The 15850-nt window shown below is 38.2% G+C and overlaps 1 protein-coding gene across 6 annotated transcripts in view; it reads left to right on the forward strand.

Moving 5' to 3' along the window:
- LOC138749012 (proton myo-inositol cotransporter-like) overlaps positions 1–15850 on the forward strand; it is an 80188-nt gene that overhangs the window by 32312 nt on the left and 32026 nt on the right. For all 6 annotated transcript variants that reach the window (XR_011348366.1, XM_069910027.1, XM_069910026.1 and 3 more), the window contains exons 3-4: positions 4071–4279; positions 8319–8427. Coding sequence is in view for 5 of the 6 variants with exons in the window: in XM_069910027.1 (XP_069766128.1) it covers positions 4071–4279; positions 8319–8427 (318 nt within the window). In the remaining variant the exon portion in view is untranslated. The remainder of the gene's footprint in view (positions 1–4070; positions 4280–8318; positions 8428–15850) is intronic.

Consider the following 15850-nt stretch of genomic DNA (forward strand, 5'->3'; position numbering starts at 1 on the left):
TTTTTTATTTCAACTCACTTGCAATGTTACTACTTGTTTCCAAATATAAATGACTGAAATGGTTCATATCCAATATAGCACGTCAGTGTGGTTATAGAGTGAAAAACGGTGGTTATTGTACACAGCCAAGTTCCATATTGAAGAAATGATTGTGGTTGATGGACAAATGTTGGCCAGGATATCAGGATACCTGTTCTTAAATACGAGCTTAAGGTAATGCCACTGAGGCAAGGCTGATGTTTGGTAGCTGAAAAATAACCCCACGTGCAAGTCATGAAGATTTAACCTTGTGCAACTAATGATGGGACACAGAATTATTTTTGACTTTGTACCATATTGTCATGGAGAATATTTAAAATTAGCCACTCAGGTGTATTATTAATGGCTGATTTGAATGCAGAGAGCATGTTATTTATTTTTGAAGAGATTTTTGTCTTTCCTTTTTGTTAATCTCCTGCAAGTGTCTTGCTAAGAATAAAGCTTACTGTTCTACTCTAACGGAATATTTTCTTCATCTTTGAGAAATATGAACAGTTTTGATGCCATTATTCTTCCACATCTGATTGTAACCATCCATTCCCATGAGAGAGGTCATATGCAATATTGTCAAGAATTATGATTTTAAAGTCCAAAATTTTAATAAAAATGATCTTGCCTGAAGTGCGAAAGATTTTAGGTTGAGCGACAAGGGGAAAAAAATGTATTTTAAATTGAATACATTGTTGTCTGCAGATGCGGACAAATGAACAGTTCTTTTGAATAGTTGCCTCAGTGATGTGTTCCATTGATAGAACAATTGTATGTTTAAAAAATTTGACTGGTGTTGGGGAGAAAAGGTTGTAGACAAACATATTTGGTGTGATCACATCTGCAATAGGCATTTCTATCTGAATACTATGAATAGATATTCTTATTTACCTGACCTATGAAATGCATTTTGGTGTACACGTATGCAAGACAAGATAAAAACTTGAAGAAAGCAATTTTTATGATTCAGATTTGTAGGAAAAGTAAACAGGAATAATTTTAGCTGACAGTTCTGCAGGATGCAATTGCAGCAAGATCTGGACATGTCCATAATGTATATAGACATTGTTGAAGGTGAAGTCAATGCAAGGTGATGATTATTGAAATAGAACATTTATTTCTAAAAATTAACTTTTATTCACAGTAAAAAAAAAATGTTAACAGTGCAGTCTTACGTTCTTCCTATCATAGGCTGATATGCATTTTGTTAATGTACCTTGCAGTTTTAATTCTACTACTTAGCTCCACTACTCCTAATGTGGCCTGCTGGGGTTACTCCTCTGAAGTTGTTTAAAGCACTGGGCTACAAGTCTCAGCCCCTCAATACCCAGCAGGGGAAGAAACATTGTCCTTCTCCACAGAGCCTTTGCATTGACTGCACCAAACTTCAGTGTATCCATCAATACTCATTCCTACACCTGGAAAGAGCCAATCTGTAATATTTCTTCACTGACATCACACTGTGCCCAAGACCAATGTTTTGGGTAGTCCAAAGAGAGTCCTTCACTGAGTTGATGAACTTCCAGCAACACTGGAAATCTGTCTTTGTGTGTGTCCCTGGGAGCAACCTGTAAATGAGAGAGTTCTCTGTAACACTGCTGATCAAGATGAACAAGGAGCCTTAACTCCCTCTTCACACAGTCCACAGCAACTCACCATTATTAGGTAACTATGTACATGTATATTCCAAGCCCTTTTGTTACACAATAATCCCCAGGCCCTTGCCATTCATCATGCAAATCTTGCCCTAGTTTAAGATTGCAAATTAAAATAACTTGTCAGTCATTAATTGAATGCAGTCTTTTATCTTCATGCAATTTATTTTGGGAAGTGGTTGGAATTGGAGTGAGTTTGGATATTAAAGTTTTTCAAAGAAAATTAAGAGCTTGTTTCGTTTGCTGGGATTCAGGATCTGTAATCCTCCACAATCACAAGATCTTAGAGGGCAGGCTTTATGGTTTATGTTTAAATGCCCTTGTTATTCCAAATGTTCTGAATCTTACTGTCATCTCACCTCCTGGATTACAAAACTGCAGAGATTTTTGACCAATCCTGCATGTTCATTTGAATATTGGAGCTGTCAGTTAGCTCACTCAACAGGACCCTCCCTCAGGTTCTCCCTACCGACTTTCAAATTTGCAGCCTCCAACTTGCATTCTGTCTTGTTGAATTAAACTCCCTTCATTTGATGTTCATAACCCTTATTTCAGAGAAAAAAAAAATTGTAAATTACATCTTTTGATTGTACCACCTTGATTCTCTGAGAGGTTTAATAGATTTAACTATTGCTTCCTTGATTACATTATTGATATGTATTACCTCGATGATCCCAACTTTACTTTCATTGGTGTCTCCAGCTCTATAGAATAACAGATCTTCTTCAGAAGCATCAAACTGGTTATCCAAAATCCTTAAGAATATAAAAGTAGCAGATGCTGCAATCTTGAACAAGCAAAGAATTGTTGGAGGAACTCAGCAAGTTAAACAGCATCCATGGGTAGAAATGGTCAGTCAGTCAAGTCTTGATGAGGGGCCCCTGACTTGAGATGTTGATTGACCATTTCTACTTATGAATGCTGTCTGACCCGCTGTGTTCCTCCAACATTTCTTTGTATTTGATGTGCTTCAAGCGTCTAGAACATGGTCTAACCAAAATACATTATCATTCATGATGAGTCATTTTAAATTATCAACGTGGATCGGGAGTGAATGGAAAAGTCACCAGGAACAAAAGAAGAATGGCTGCTCAAGCAGTTTTCATTAATGGATAATATTTGAATCATTGTCCATCTTCCCCATGTTGAATTTTATCTTTTTCCATGACATGACATTCAAGATGGAGGAGTTGTAAAGTGTATGTATTTAACATTACAATGAAGAGGCTTAAGTAATTTTACTGGCAATGTCAGTTTATCTAACATAATTTGCATTGAATAAGGTTATCTTGTTTGCATAGGTAGTTAGAAAAGTACGTTAAAGGCTGTGACTTTGTGACATAAACTAATATAGTTAGAGATTGTTTTATTGTAAGAATATCCATGACAAGATGTTTAGTCACCGACGTCTAACAAGCTGAGTTTCTCCACCATTTTATTGTATCCAGAACCTTGCTTGCTATTCCACAGTAGCTTATTGTTGGACGTAAAGCCAACTTGTATGTATGGTGAATTATAGCCAGTTTTATTTTGACTCCTTGCAACTAATGATGCTGTCCAATTAAATTCTGAATGAACCAGAATATTGTGTAGTTTAATAAAACTAGATTATTTGTTGCTCTGACCAAAATAACTATCCACTTTGTTTCAGTTATCACTCTGGTTCTTCCTCAACTTTTTTTATTGTTGAGAGTCCGTGTCTGTTCCTTTCTCTGAAACATGTTTTGCCGATCCATCAGTAACAATGAGACTTACGATATTTCAGGTTCTGTATTAACACAGATTACAGTGATTAATTCTTCAGGCTACAGAATTATGTGAATTTTATCTTATGTGCCAACTGGAATCCTGTTCCTCCCTAAAAGGGAGTGTCCTGTAAAAGGGCGGCACAGTGGGCATACCAGTTAGCGCAACACTTTTACAGTGCCAGCAATCTGGACCATGGTTCGAATTCCGCGCTGTCTGTTAGGAGTTTTTCTGCATGAGTTTTCTACAGGGGTTCTGGTTTCCTCCCAAAATATACGGAGGTGGAGGTCAGTGGGCCAAAAGGACCTGTTCCTCTCTTCACTTAGGTCCTCGTCATCACAATTCAAAATCTGATTCCCAAATCTATCAGTGGCTTCATTCTAACCACCTAAAATGTAAGCAATATTTTTTCCATGTAATTAATCCATCAATACCATGGCCTCTGCTCAATGTGGTAAATGAATGCCGAAGATTTTTTTTTAAAGTTATGTTCATTACTGTTGGTTTGGTGCTTTTGTATTGTCTGCTGAAATTGTTTTTTGTCCAACACATTAAAGCATGTTTTATAACAGTTATCACTTTTTCTGATTACTTTTAAGAAGCTAACATGTTAATTTAGTCTTATTGTAATTTTTGTTCCAGATATATGCTTGGGCTTTCAGCTATTCCAGGTATTATTCAGTTCGTGGGATTCCTTTTCCTTCCAGAAAGTCCACGATGGTTAATGCAGAAAGGCAAGACTCAAAGTGCACGCAGAGCACTGATTTGGATTCGTAACACCCAAAATATTGATGATGAATATGAGTCCATCAAAAATAGCATTGAGGAAGAAGAGCGAGAAGCAGGAGGAGGTAAACTATTTCCTTATTCGTGAGACAAAATAATAGCTGGACGGATGACAGCGACACAGTGAATACAAAAACTGCTCTGAATGTATTATGCTTCAATGCACACAGCATGAGAAACAAGTCGGACAATCTTGCTATACAGCTGCAACTTGTAGAGTATGATGTTCTGACCATTACTGAGTCATGGCTAAAGGATGGAAGTTATAGGAAACTGACTATCCAAGGAAACACAGTGCATCAGAAGGATAGCCAGGTAGGCAGAGACGGTGGCTGGTAAGCAACAATATTAAATCATTGGAAAGAAGGAGCATACGATCAGGAAAAGTAGAATCGCATTGTGGGTCAAGTTACAAAATGGTTAAAAATAAAAGGACACTAGTGACAGTTATATACAGGCCTCCAAACAGTAGCTGGGATGTGGACTACAAAATACAACTGGTCAGAAGGACTGTGTTACGATAATCCTGGGGGATTTTAACATGAAAGTTGATTGGGAATGTCAGATCAGTACAAGATTTCCAGACAGAGACTTTGTGCAAAGCCTAAGGATGGCTTTTTAGAGCAGCTTGTTGATGAGGCCGCTAGGGGATTGGCTGTTCTGGACTGGCTGATGTGTAATGAACAAGAGGTGATTAGAGGGGTTAAGGTAAAGGAACATTTAGGAGGCAGTGATCACAATATGATTGAGTTCACTTTGAACTTTGAAAAGGAAAGGCTAAAGTCGGATGTGTCAGTATTTTAGTGGAGTAAAGGGAATTACAGTCACATGAGAGAGGAACTGGCCAAAGTCCATTGGAAAAGCACAAACAAGAAAGACAGCAGATCAGCAATGGCTGGAGTTTCGGCAAAAAATTAAGAAAGTGCAGGATAGCTACAAACAAAAAAGAAATAAATTTGTGAATGGGGAAAAATAAGACTATTATGACTGAGAGGGCATTTAAGAAAGCAAAAATAAGGGTGAAGATAGAGGACTGGAAAACTTTAAAAAAAATTAGAGAAGACAATTAAGAAGGAAAATATGAATTATGAAAGGAGGTTAGCAAATAATAGTGTAAAGTGAGTAGAGTAGGGGACTAAGAATACAGCCCTCTGGTGCTGATAGAGATTGTGGAGGAGAAGTCCTTACCAATTTTCACTGATTGTGGTATGGAGGTGAGGAAATCCATGATCCAATTATACAGTGGAATATTTTGGATCAGTCTTCACTGTGGAAGACATTAGTAGCATATCGGACTCTTTTGGGTGTCTGGGAAGAGAAATGAGTGCAGACAAGATCACAAGAGAGAAGGTTCTTTGGAAGCTAAATGGTCTCAGGGTGGATAAGTACCCTGGACTGGATAGAATGCACCCTCCTTGTCTGAAAGAGGTAGCTGGAGAGATTATGGAGGCATTGGTAATGATCACCCAGAAATCGATGGTTCCTAGCATGAATCTGGTGGACTGGAGGATTGCAAATGTCACCCTACTGTTTAAGAAAGGAGTGAAGCAGCAGAAGGGAAATTTTAGACCTATTAGCCTGATGAGGAAGCTGTTGGAGTCAATTGTCAAGGGTAAGGTTACAGAATACCTGGAAATGACTGAAAAGATGGGCTCAAGTCATCGTGGTTTCCTTCAGGGAAAATCATGCCTGACAAACCTAATGCAATTTTTTGAAGAGATCACAAGTAGGGTAGACGGGAGATGCAATGGATGTTGTGAATTTGGGCATGCATATGGCTGTTAAACAAGATAAGAGCCCATGGAATTACAGGAAGAATACAAGCATGGGTAGAGCATTGACTGATCGGCAGGAAATGTAGAGTAGGAATGAAAGCATCGTTAAACCGAATTGGCATAAAGTGAAGACCCATTTCACTATTATGAAAGACTATTTTCGTGAAAGTGAAAACCCATTCAAATTTCTTTCAGATAGCGAACACTGGTTTCTTCTGTTACACTTCCCAACAGCAAATAGGAGGCACACAAACGAATGAGTTAATTTGGTTAATAAATTTTGTGTTAAACTTAACAATAATAGAATTAACTCAATAAACTTAACACCTGAACACCAGCCTTTTTTTTTAATTTTTTTTTTAATTTTTCACACCATAAATCACATTAGCCATGATATACACTATTTCTTTTTCACACATATACAGTGACTTTTTCTCCCCCCCCCCCCCTTTCCTCCCAAACCACCCCCCCACCTCCCCCCTCATCCATTTTAGGTATACAATCTAGGTTGCATTAAGCCAGTCAGACAATGTTGTCATTCAACAAAATTACACCAGAAATTCTACTGAGTCCATTCTTTTCTTTCCTTCTCCTTCCATCAACTTAGGTCTTAATGGCAATTAGTATCAACAACAGTGTATGTGGGGGAAAAATTGCAGACCATTACAGTCCAGGCTGAAATGCCCCAAAAATCATGAAAATTCCCAAAAATAAACCACAAAGCCAAAAACCCCCATGTCAGTCATGTCAACTCTGTCAGGGGAACACAAGACTGCCTTGGGGTTTGAATGGGACTACCACTGCCTTTTACTTCCTCCTGGTCACTGAGGTTCACACCTCCGAAGCCTGCTTTAGGGTTCACAGGTGCCCTTCCAGCACGCAAGTCCTCTTCTTTGACCCTCAAAAGCCTTCCTTTGGGTTCACAAATGCCCTTCTGGCATATGAGTCCTCTTCTTTGGAAGAGAAGCACTGGTTAGTCCTGCGCACTTCACCAACTAACCACTCTCAAAATTATCACACTGGGCTTTTTAAACTGCCCAGTGCTGCCTCCAGCTCTCCCCATTGGTGGAAAGGTTAGCAATAGCAGGCTCGCTTTCCTGTGAGCCCACAGACTTCTAGTGCGTGCTTCTGGTGCTTTGACAGCTGTCAGAATTTCCTAGTGGTAGCTTAGTGCTACTACAGCAGTAAATTCAGTCCGGTCCTCAGTCAAAAAACAAAATAGTTAAGGTCCATAGCACTTCGTAAAAGCGAATTCACATTAAGTAAGTATACTTGTCTCTTTATTTCTAGAAATAACCTACCAGAATGCAAAGTAGCACAGGATATTACATATTGTTTGTTCAACATTTTAGTTACTTGCAAGTCCCCTAAAATAAAGAAAGACATGCCTGCAATTTAAGGAAGAACATCATATTTCATGTACAATAGGATAAAGGAGTGCATGGACAATGCAATTGATTTATTGTTGGAAGAAAGCCTTGGTTAAACAAGAATTTGAGCTCACATAGAATGAGAGGTACTAGCCTCTTTCACACTTGCAAGTGATCACAGGAATTAACCGCCAATTGGCCTTTAAAATTCCTAGTGTAAAAGCAAAATCAGCTCAACGCCAGTGTCAGACAACATCATTTCATGCCGGGGATCGACATGGAGGGGTTTCTCTGCTGTATGGCATTCTGGGAATGAACAATCCCCGCTGCAGATGCCATTGTTGCAATCAGGCAAGTGTGAAATGGATAATTGCTTTGTGGGATTGAAATGACCCAAGTTTTTGCGCAAGTGCAGGAACTTAAAGAAAAGATTAAAATTAAGGTTTAAACTTTGCCATGGTAAAGTCTCAGCAGGAGAGAGAGAAAGGCAATAAATAGCAATAGTGGACAATTTTTAAACAGCGTGGGAAAAGTGGTAGTGCTATAGCGCACAATTTATAAAGGCAATGGTGAAAAAGCAATGGTGGACCTAACTTCCCAGAATGCTTCAAGTACAGCAGTTCCACCATAGTGGGGGCCAGTTTGCTCTTAATGATCCAAAGCAAGTAGTTGCATGATCAGCAAGTTCTGTATAAATTTCCCAATGTGATTATAATGTAGTCTGGAGACTCTTGCCTCTGCTCAGTTTCTGATCAAAGGAAGAGTTTCTATAGCTGTTTTTATATGGTCATGATGATTGATATCTAAAGTACAATTGAATCCTCTCATTTGTAGATGTTCACACAGGGTTGGTGTCATGGGGGGGTAGTGGGGGTGGGTGGGAGCATGCGTGAGCCACGGTCCCCTCAAATGAGTTTGATGTCTGCAGATAAATTATGTAAATTCTTCTTTTGTCATAGATGGTACCGTGCTGTGCAAGATGTTAAACTACCCACCAACCTTCAGAGCTTTAATAGTTGGATGTGGACTGCAACTCTTTCAGCAACTTTGTGGTATCAACACAGTCATGTATGTATCTAGTTCCTTTCAGGAATCTTGTGACCACAATGTTGGTCTACTGATTTTAAAATTATTTGGATTTTTTTCATGTTGAAAATAATAATAATTTGGGGTTAAATTTTTTCACACCTGGTTAAAGGATGTGCCACAACTGATTTTAAGAAAAAACTGCAAAATTTTTCATGTCCTGTATTATACAATTATTTTAACTGTTCAATTGAGTTCACAATTATTTTGCTGTGGAATTGAATTGCTGAAGTATCATCTTAAAAATATTTTGAGGGATTGAATTTGAAATATTCAATTTTTTTAGATTTTAGCAACATTCTATTTAGTTTATCAAGCATCTCCCTTTTCCTTTCAAGTATATTCATTGTGCACTCGCTCCATGGTACTGTTAACCTCTCCGTGACAGAATATTTCATTCTAAGCAGCCTTCTGAAAGAACTTAGAAAGTCCTCTTCAATTTGTGATGAAGTCTTGTCTTGTCTTTTTATAAATGTGATTTAAAATATCAATAATTAAAAGTAAGCTGGCAACACATTTCAGTGACTTAATCTATTTCTGTAGATGTTAATCTGAGGAAATGGTGTTGGGATCGCTGCCGAAGTTCATCATTGAGAAAGGTTGTGATGAACTTCAGCCTTGGCCTGCTATATTGTGCCAATCTGAAGCAACTGCTTAGTTTGATAACCCTCTTGAGGTCACTTTGCATATTATATATTGATCAAATTGCTCAGGGAAGTTGATGACTATTTCTGTTTAATATTTCCACATACTTGCAAATTACTTTTGTCCGTCTGATATTTTCAGAACATTTAGAAATATAGTTTGTCTCCTGTTTCAAACAAAAATAGTTAATTAACTTGATAACATTGCCACAGGTCAGAAATATCAGGCTTTATTTCTTGTTCTTTCTAAAATGCAATGGTGAATTTAACTGTCTTTATTTAAACATAATCAACTCACCAAAAATGGTTCCCTTTTTAAGCTGTGCCTATGTTGAAAGCAAAATTTTTGTATTTAAAGATGCAAATCAAATTTAAAATAGATGTGCCTAATAAATGCACGAGGTTGTGAAAGCAACTAAAATTTTAAATTCACTTTCATTCTGCCTCTACTTGTCTTTCCCTCCTCCTTTGCCTTTCTTATGTGAATATTTAAATGTTAAAAATGTTGTGACTGTTCAGGGTCCATTTTGCAGCATCTTGACTGGCACAGCTAAGGAATGGAGCTGAAGAGCCCATCTTAGCTGGAGATATTTTTGAAATGAGCTCAGTATATTCTGCTCACAAATTATGAATATGCATGGATGTGGAATGTGGTTGGAGCAAAAAATGTTTGTTGAGATGAGAAATTGCCTTAACTGAAAAGTGATTCCTGAGATACAAAGCATTTCTCAGCCCAGAAAGATATTGATGATGAAATTTGACTTTGATATGCCCACAGTCTTTGTTCTTTTTAAGAAAAGTATATTTAAAAATAGACCTAAAATATTGCAAAAAATAGCCTCTTGTTTTATGGGACAGCAGTCAACCCTGGCCTCCTCTATGCTTATGAACCCCTCACTACTACATTCTGAAGTCCACACCCTCTTCTCCCATTCCTCTCACAGCTATTGGCTAGTGGCACATGTCTTCAATTATGAGATTGTGAGGAACCAAATCAATGCCTGTCTCCGGTTCAGTCTATTGTCACAGCAAATCACCAAATACCACCTCACTGCCCCTCCACTCTGTGTAGATCACCTATCCCAGGCTGTTGTTTATTAACTATAGCTTGGCATTCAACACCTTCATATCTGCAAAATGTAGACTCCCAACAAAGGGGTTGTTTTGTCCTTTTGCAACTGAATCCTCATTGGCTCTCTAATCAGAACAAAAGCTGTCAGCATCTTGGGTACAAACCTAACCATAAGCATAAAGTAGTCAGGAACCACTAAAAACTCAAGTTCAAGTTTATTGTCATCTGATTGAACAGACAACCTGACAAAACAGTGTATTTCTGGACCATAGTGCACACGCAGTAAACCGTACACCCCATACACCAACACCATACATCCATAGCGATCCAAAATAAATGTAAATAAAAAATAATTTGCAGGTTGGCCAGATTGTTCAACAGTCTCACCACCTGCAGAAAGAAGTTGTTTCCCAGCCTGGCAGTCCTGGTTTTTGTACTGCAGTAGTCCAGTACTGCAGGCCAGAAGCAATGTTGAAATGTCACTTTTTTTTGCACTAGCTGCCATGATGAATATTTACTTACCTATTCTTTTATATTTATGATCTCTTTTTCTGTCTTGGTATATTGTGGTAATTCAATTATTGCAATTGGTATATGTTGCATACTTGTTTGACTGCAGAAAGTAAGAATTTTGGTCCATCTGTACAAAAGAATATGACAGTAGCCTCCCATCACTCATTCTCATGCACTGCATGCATCTCAAAACAATGGAAAATTACCACAAATTCACTGCAAATTAATTCTTGCATTCTTTCTTGGGCAAGCACCACCAGTATGAATGTGCTCATTTATTTCAGTAGGCTACATTGAATAGCTCATATAGAGATGCTTTAATTGTAACTAGCTTCAAGAAATTAGACAAATCCAACTGCTGTAATAAGATGCTGTCTGCAGAAGTGACTCCATCTAATATATTGCTCCAAGACAATATATGTGCCATAGTTCTAACCGGTATGTCTACAACAGAACCAATCTCAATGAAGATTGGTATTGAACAAGTTTGCATCTTTGCCCCAACAATTAGTTTTCCAATTTTTTTTGTCATTTATGTTGAATCTTAACTTCATTAAACATCTCACAGCAGTGAAATTGATGTTGAAAGTTAATAGGAATCTATTTAATCTTTGGTGGCTGGACTCCAGAAGAGAGGTGATCCAAACTCCATTGTGGATCATGCTTGTTCATGTTTAGATGATAAGCTGCAAGACCCTATCAAATTCTTCTTTGAATGAGAGGATTGGCCATGTGTTACTGGAACATATTGCCTTCTGACAATAAAAGTTATATCAAGGTCATGGAAAATAGAGTTGTCAAATCTGATCATTGCTACTGCTGTCTGACAGCAGCATTCCATGTAGATTTTTTTCGACGGTGGGGAGAGTTCTGCTTGTCGTGTACTTGGCTGTGTCTACTACCTTCTGCAGGACTTTCTGCTTGAAGATATTGGTGCCCACCACGTCAGTCCATGATTCAGCCAGTCAGCACACTTACTACCACTCATCTGTAGAAGTTTGCCACGGTTGTTGATGTCATACCAAACCACCCCAAATAAGGTGCTGACATGCTTTCTTCACAAGGATGCGAGTGTGTTGGCTCCAGGAAGGATCCTCCAAGATAATAACTCCCAGGAATTTAAATTTACTCACCCTCTCCACCAATGATCTCTGGTTTTCCTTTCCTGAAATCCCCAACTAACTCCTTGGCTTTGATGACATTGAGTGCGAGGTTGTTGTTAGTACACCATTCAGTCAAGTTTTCAGTCTCCCTCTTGTCTACTGAATCATCGCGCCTTTTTATACAACCCACAATCGTGTCATCCGCAAATATGTACATGGTGTTGCCTTACCAAGCCACACAATGCAACTGTGTTTTTGTATTAATGTATAATATCATACTGAGCTACACAATCCATTTGTTTTTTGTACAATAAAATGTAACCAAGCACCTTTTACATTGGTTACCAGCAATAATTGGGTGTCAGGATACAATGACAAGGTGTAGTTTTCATTCATGTTCCTCATTTGAGAACTGCAGAAAACAAAAGACACCCTCTGCCATGAGCTCTTATGCTCGATCCCATCATTTGGCTCACCCACCAGCGGGGCGTCTACCTTTTGTCTTCTGCTCTTGAATTGCCAATTATTCAGTAGCTGGCCTATTGCCACATTGTACAGGGCAGATAAAGCACATTGGTCTGTGGTGGGGGAATAGAAAAAAACATATTCTCTTTGGGGTAAAAACTTGTATAAACATTCCAGTCTTTCAGCTTGCCAGTCATACTTGTTTTTCACATTTGTCTGGCCAATGAGTTTTCTTTATGTAACTGGCATTCAGCCAGAGAAAGCATGGAGTTGATCCAATTTGCATGCTCATCCCCAGAAATGTCACTTGAGTGCTGTGTGGTGCCATTGTGCTGAATAGTGGCAGCTGTAACCCAACACCCAACCCCAACCAACCAATTTTCCCCTGCAACCGTGTCTGCCTGTCCCGCATCGGACTTGTCAGCCACAAACGAGCCTGCAGCTGACGTGGACATTTGCCCCTCCATAAATCTTCGTCCGCGAAGCCAAGCCAAAGAAAAGAAAAGAAGAATTGTGCTCTTCCACGATATCTTCCGATGGTTTCTGCTGATACTCTTCATGCACTCTTGAAGGTCACAAGGTTACAACTGTGATGCTAGCCTGATTACTTTGGAGAAAGTGGCTCTTTCTTTTCGACAGAAGTCACTACAATCATGGATTGAACAACAAAGGAACAGAACACGGTGGAACAGAAATTGGTGCATAGCATGGAACCTAGCTTGCTTCATTATATCCTTGAGGTGAACTGGATTTTCTTTGTTGAAATGAGTCTTTGCTCCTTCAACCTGGTGAAGTCTTGAGCCCTGGAGCATCCCCTGGCCCCAGTTCCTATTTCCTCTTCTGGACTAGATTATTGGTCTGTGAATAATCAATTTTATCTTAAATAGGTCCATCAAATGATGTACCTTATTCAGGGGTAGGTTTGCTATGGATAGAACTGGGAATGTGGAGGAGGACCATGAAACAACAGGCACTTCGTAAAGTCTAATTTATTTTTTTAAATATTGCTCAATATTTTTGCATGTCACACAGAAGGAACATCTCTCTGATAATCAGTATTAGTTTGTCTGGCTTTCAGTTGCATTTAGTCTCCTGTCAAGGTGAAGATTCACAAATGTGAGATCACACACACAAGATGCAAAGAAATTTTCTTTCTTTTGCTGCACATGAACTGATCTCTCAGTTTCTGTGCTTTTGTTCTGTGTCTGTCTTGTAATATGATGTTTAATTTTTTTTTTAATTAGACATGCAGCACTGTAACAGGCCAATTCGGCCCTGAGGGTCCATGCCACCCAAATTACACCCCATTAACCTACATCTATATTTTTGAAGGGTGGGAGTAAACTGGATCCCCCCCACCCCCAGAGAAAACCCATGCATTATGGGGAGAATGTACAAACTCCTTACAGACGGCATGGGATTAGAACCCAGGTCCAGTCCCGATCATTGGCACTGAAATGGCGTTGCGCTGACCACTACGCCAACCGTGCCGCCCATATATGTGAGAAGTCTAGCTGGTCTTCTTGCAATACAAGCTCTATTGCTACATTTCAGTACATGTGACATTAAATTTGAATTTCTGAAGTTTATGTCATGCATGATACCCCTTATCTAGCATGGTTTTCAGGAAAAATCTCCCAGAATGTTTCCTGGAAATGGGAAGGAACTTGCTTATTCATTCTTTTGCTCACTTTTATTTTTCTTCATGAGTATTGGTTCCCTCAACAGGTGAACTGAGACATAACCAGAGTTAATATTGTTAGAATTGTGGAAACTGGCTTTTTTTTTGTTATTTTAGTTAAAAATATGTTGGTCTTTCATATAGCTTCTCTCCAACCCTTATCCACTTACAAATGCAACTAAAATATGATAACTGTTTTGTGAAGTAGTGTATGGCATCTTTTCTCTATTGTTGAAGGATATATTAGAATTCAACTTGATTTTGATATTGAAATATTTCAGTGGTGATACAATTGACAAATTTACTGTCAACAGATTGAGGGAAAAAAATATAAAAATTGTCTGTCAGTCATGCAGCTTCTCTTTTTCTCCAACCCTTTGGTATGCTTGTTCTCTGGTATCACAGTAAATATCAGTAAGGAAAACTCAAACTGCAGATGCGAGAATCTTGAACAATGAGCAAAATATCATCAGTAGTCTTGTGGATAAAATATGGACACAGTTAATGTTTTAACTTAATGACACATTGATCTATTAACTGTCTCAAATCAAGGGGCAGGGAGAGGAAATGATGTCTGTCAAAAACAGGAGAATGTTTGCACATTAATTCCTCTAACATTTATCTGCTCTCCATCAGGCCACCTTTTGTTCTATTTTTTAAATAGAAATGTTAAGTGTAATCAAATTATATTTTACATATATATAGCTGAAATATTAAATTGTATTTTGTTTTACTACATTAAAGGAAGACAACTATATTTTTCACAATTGTTATTATTTTCTATAAATTTGGTAGTGAGAGGTAGGGGACATACTGTTGACGTGATCAATTGGCTGTTTCTTCAAAAGTCGATCGAAGTTTGGTGTCAAAAGGCTTTTGTTATAAAATACAGTAAACCTCATAATCCTGCAAAAGGTTGTTTAGAAATCCTGATGGCCTGGCCCTGGACTTAATCATACAGAATGTGATCCAGACATTCAGAGTGCAAGTGAATGTGACTGAACAAACATGGATGGAACTAGAATTGGACATGAAGTTTTGCAGCTGAAGCCAGGGTCTTGTGCAATTATATTTCCCATTCCCTCCCTTTAAACTCCACTAGGTTCATTGATGTATTTATTATATTATATTAGTGTTTTTTTTTAAATTGAAGCAAAAAGTGTTAAGGTATTAATTGGAGAGGCATCCGATAGCCTAGAAAATCTCCTAGACTTGCATTCCCAATGTCCCAAAGATGCCAGTCTATCAGAGTTTTATTGTATGTTCCCGAAGCCTTGATTCACTTGTTTCAATTGCTGTGGAGGTGAATTTATTTGTAATGTTTAATTCAAAAGTTCGGTCAAATTTCTGATTAATTCTGAAGTATCTCCTGATTATATTTGTCAAAGGATAACTGCAAATAATCAGATTTGATCTGTTTTATCAATATTGAGGGAATGCATAAGCAATACTGTGTTATTAGCACATGGTGGGCATAAGCTTGGAGGAAAATAGTTATTTTAAAGACAATTGTTGTTAAACAAAAACTGGCAGAATAATCTCACATTTGCTGAAAATGTCCACTGGAGAAAAATGTCTGACTTCACACCTAAGCAAAGAAAGACTACTGAAATGAACTTATAGTTTAATTTCTTAAGTCTAAAAAAAGAGTTGTATGCTTGAGCCGTCTTGATGACACTAGATTTGTGGTAATTTTGCGCAACTTTCAGGAAAGAGCCAAATCTGATTGTGATAACTTCAGAGGGTTTTCTTTATCTGCTGTAAAATCAGTACAAGACCCCTCATAAACCTCTTCCTCCTGGCCAAAGAGCTTTTCTTGAAGTCACTGTGCAGATTGTCAAATAATACAATGGGCATGACTTTATCTGCGCAACAGCTCCAAGAAAAATAGGAACAGCATTGGTTTTTGATAATCTGAGAAAAAAAT

This window comes from Narcine bancroftii, chromosome 13 (genome assembly GCF_036971445.1).
Source record: "Narcine bancroftii isolate sNarBan1 chromosome 13, sNarBan1.hap1, whole genome shotgun sequence".
Classification (NCBI taxonomy): domain Eukaryota; kingdom Metazoa; phylum Chordata; class Chondrichthyes; order Torpediniformes; family Narcinidae; genus Narcine; species Narcine bancroftii.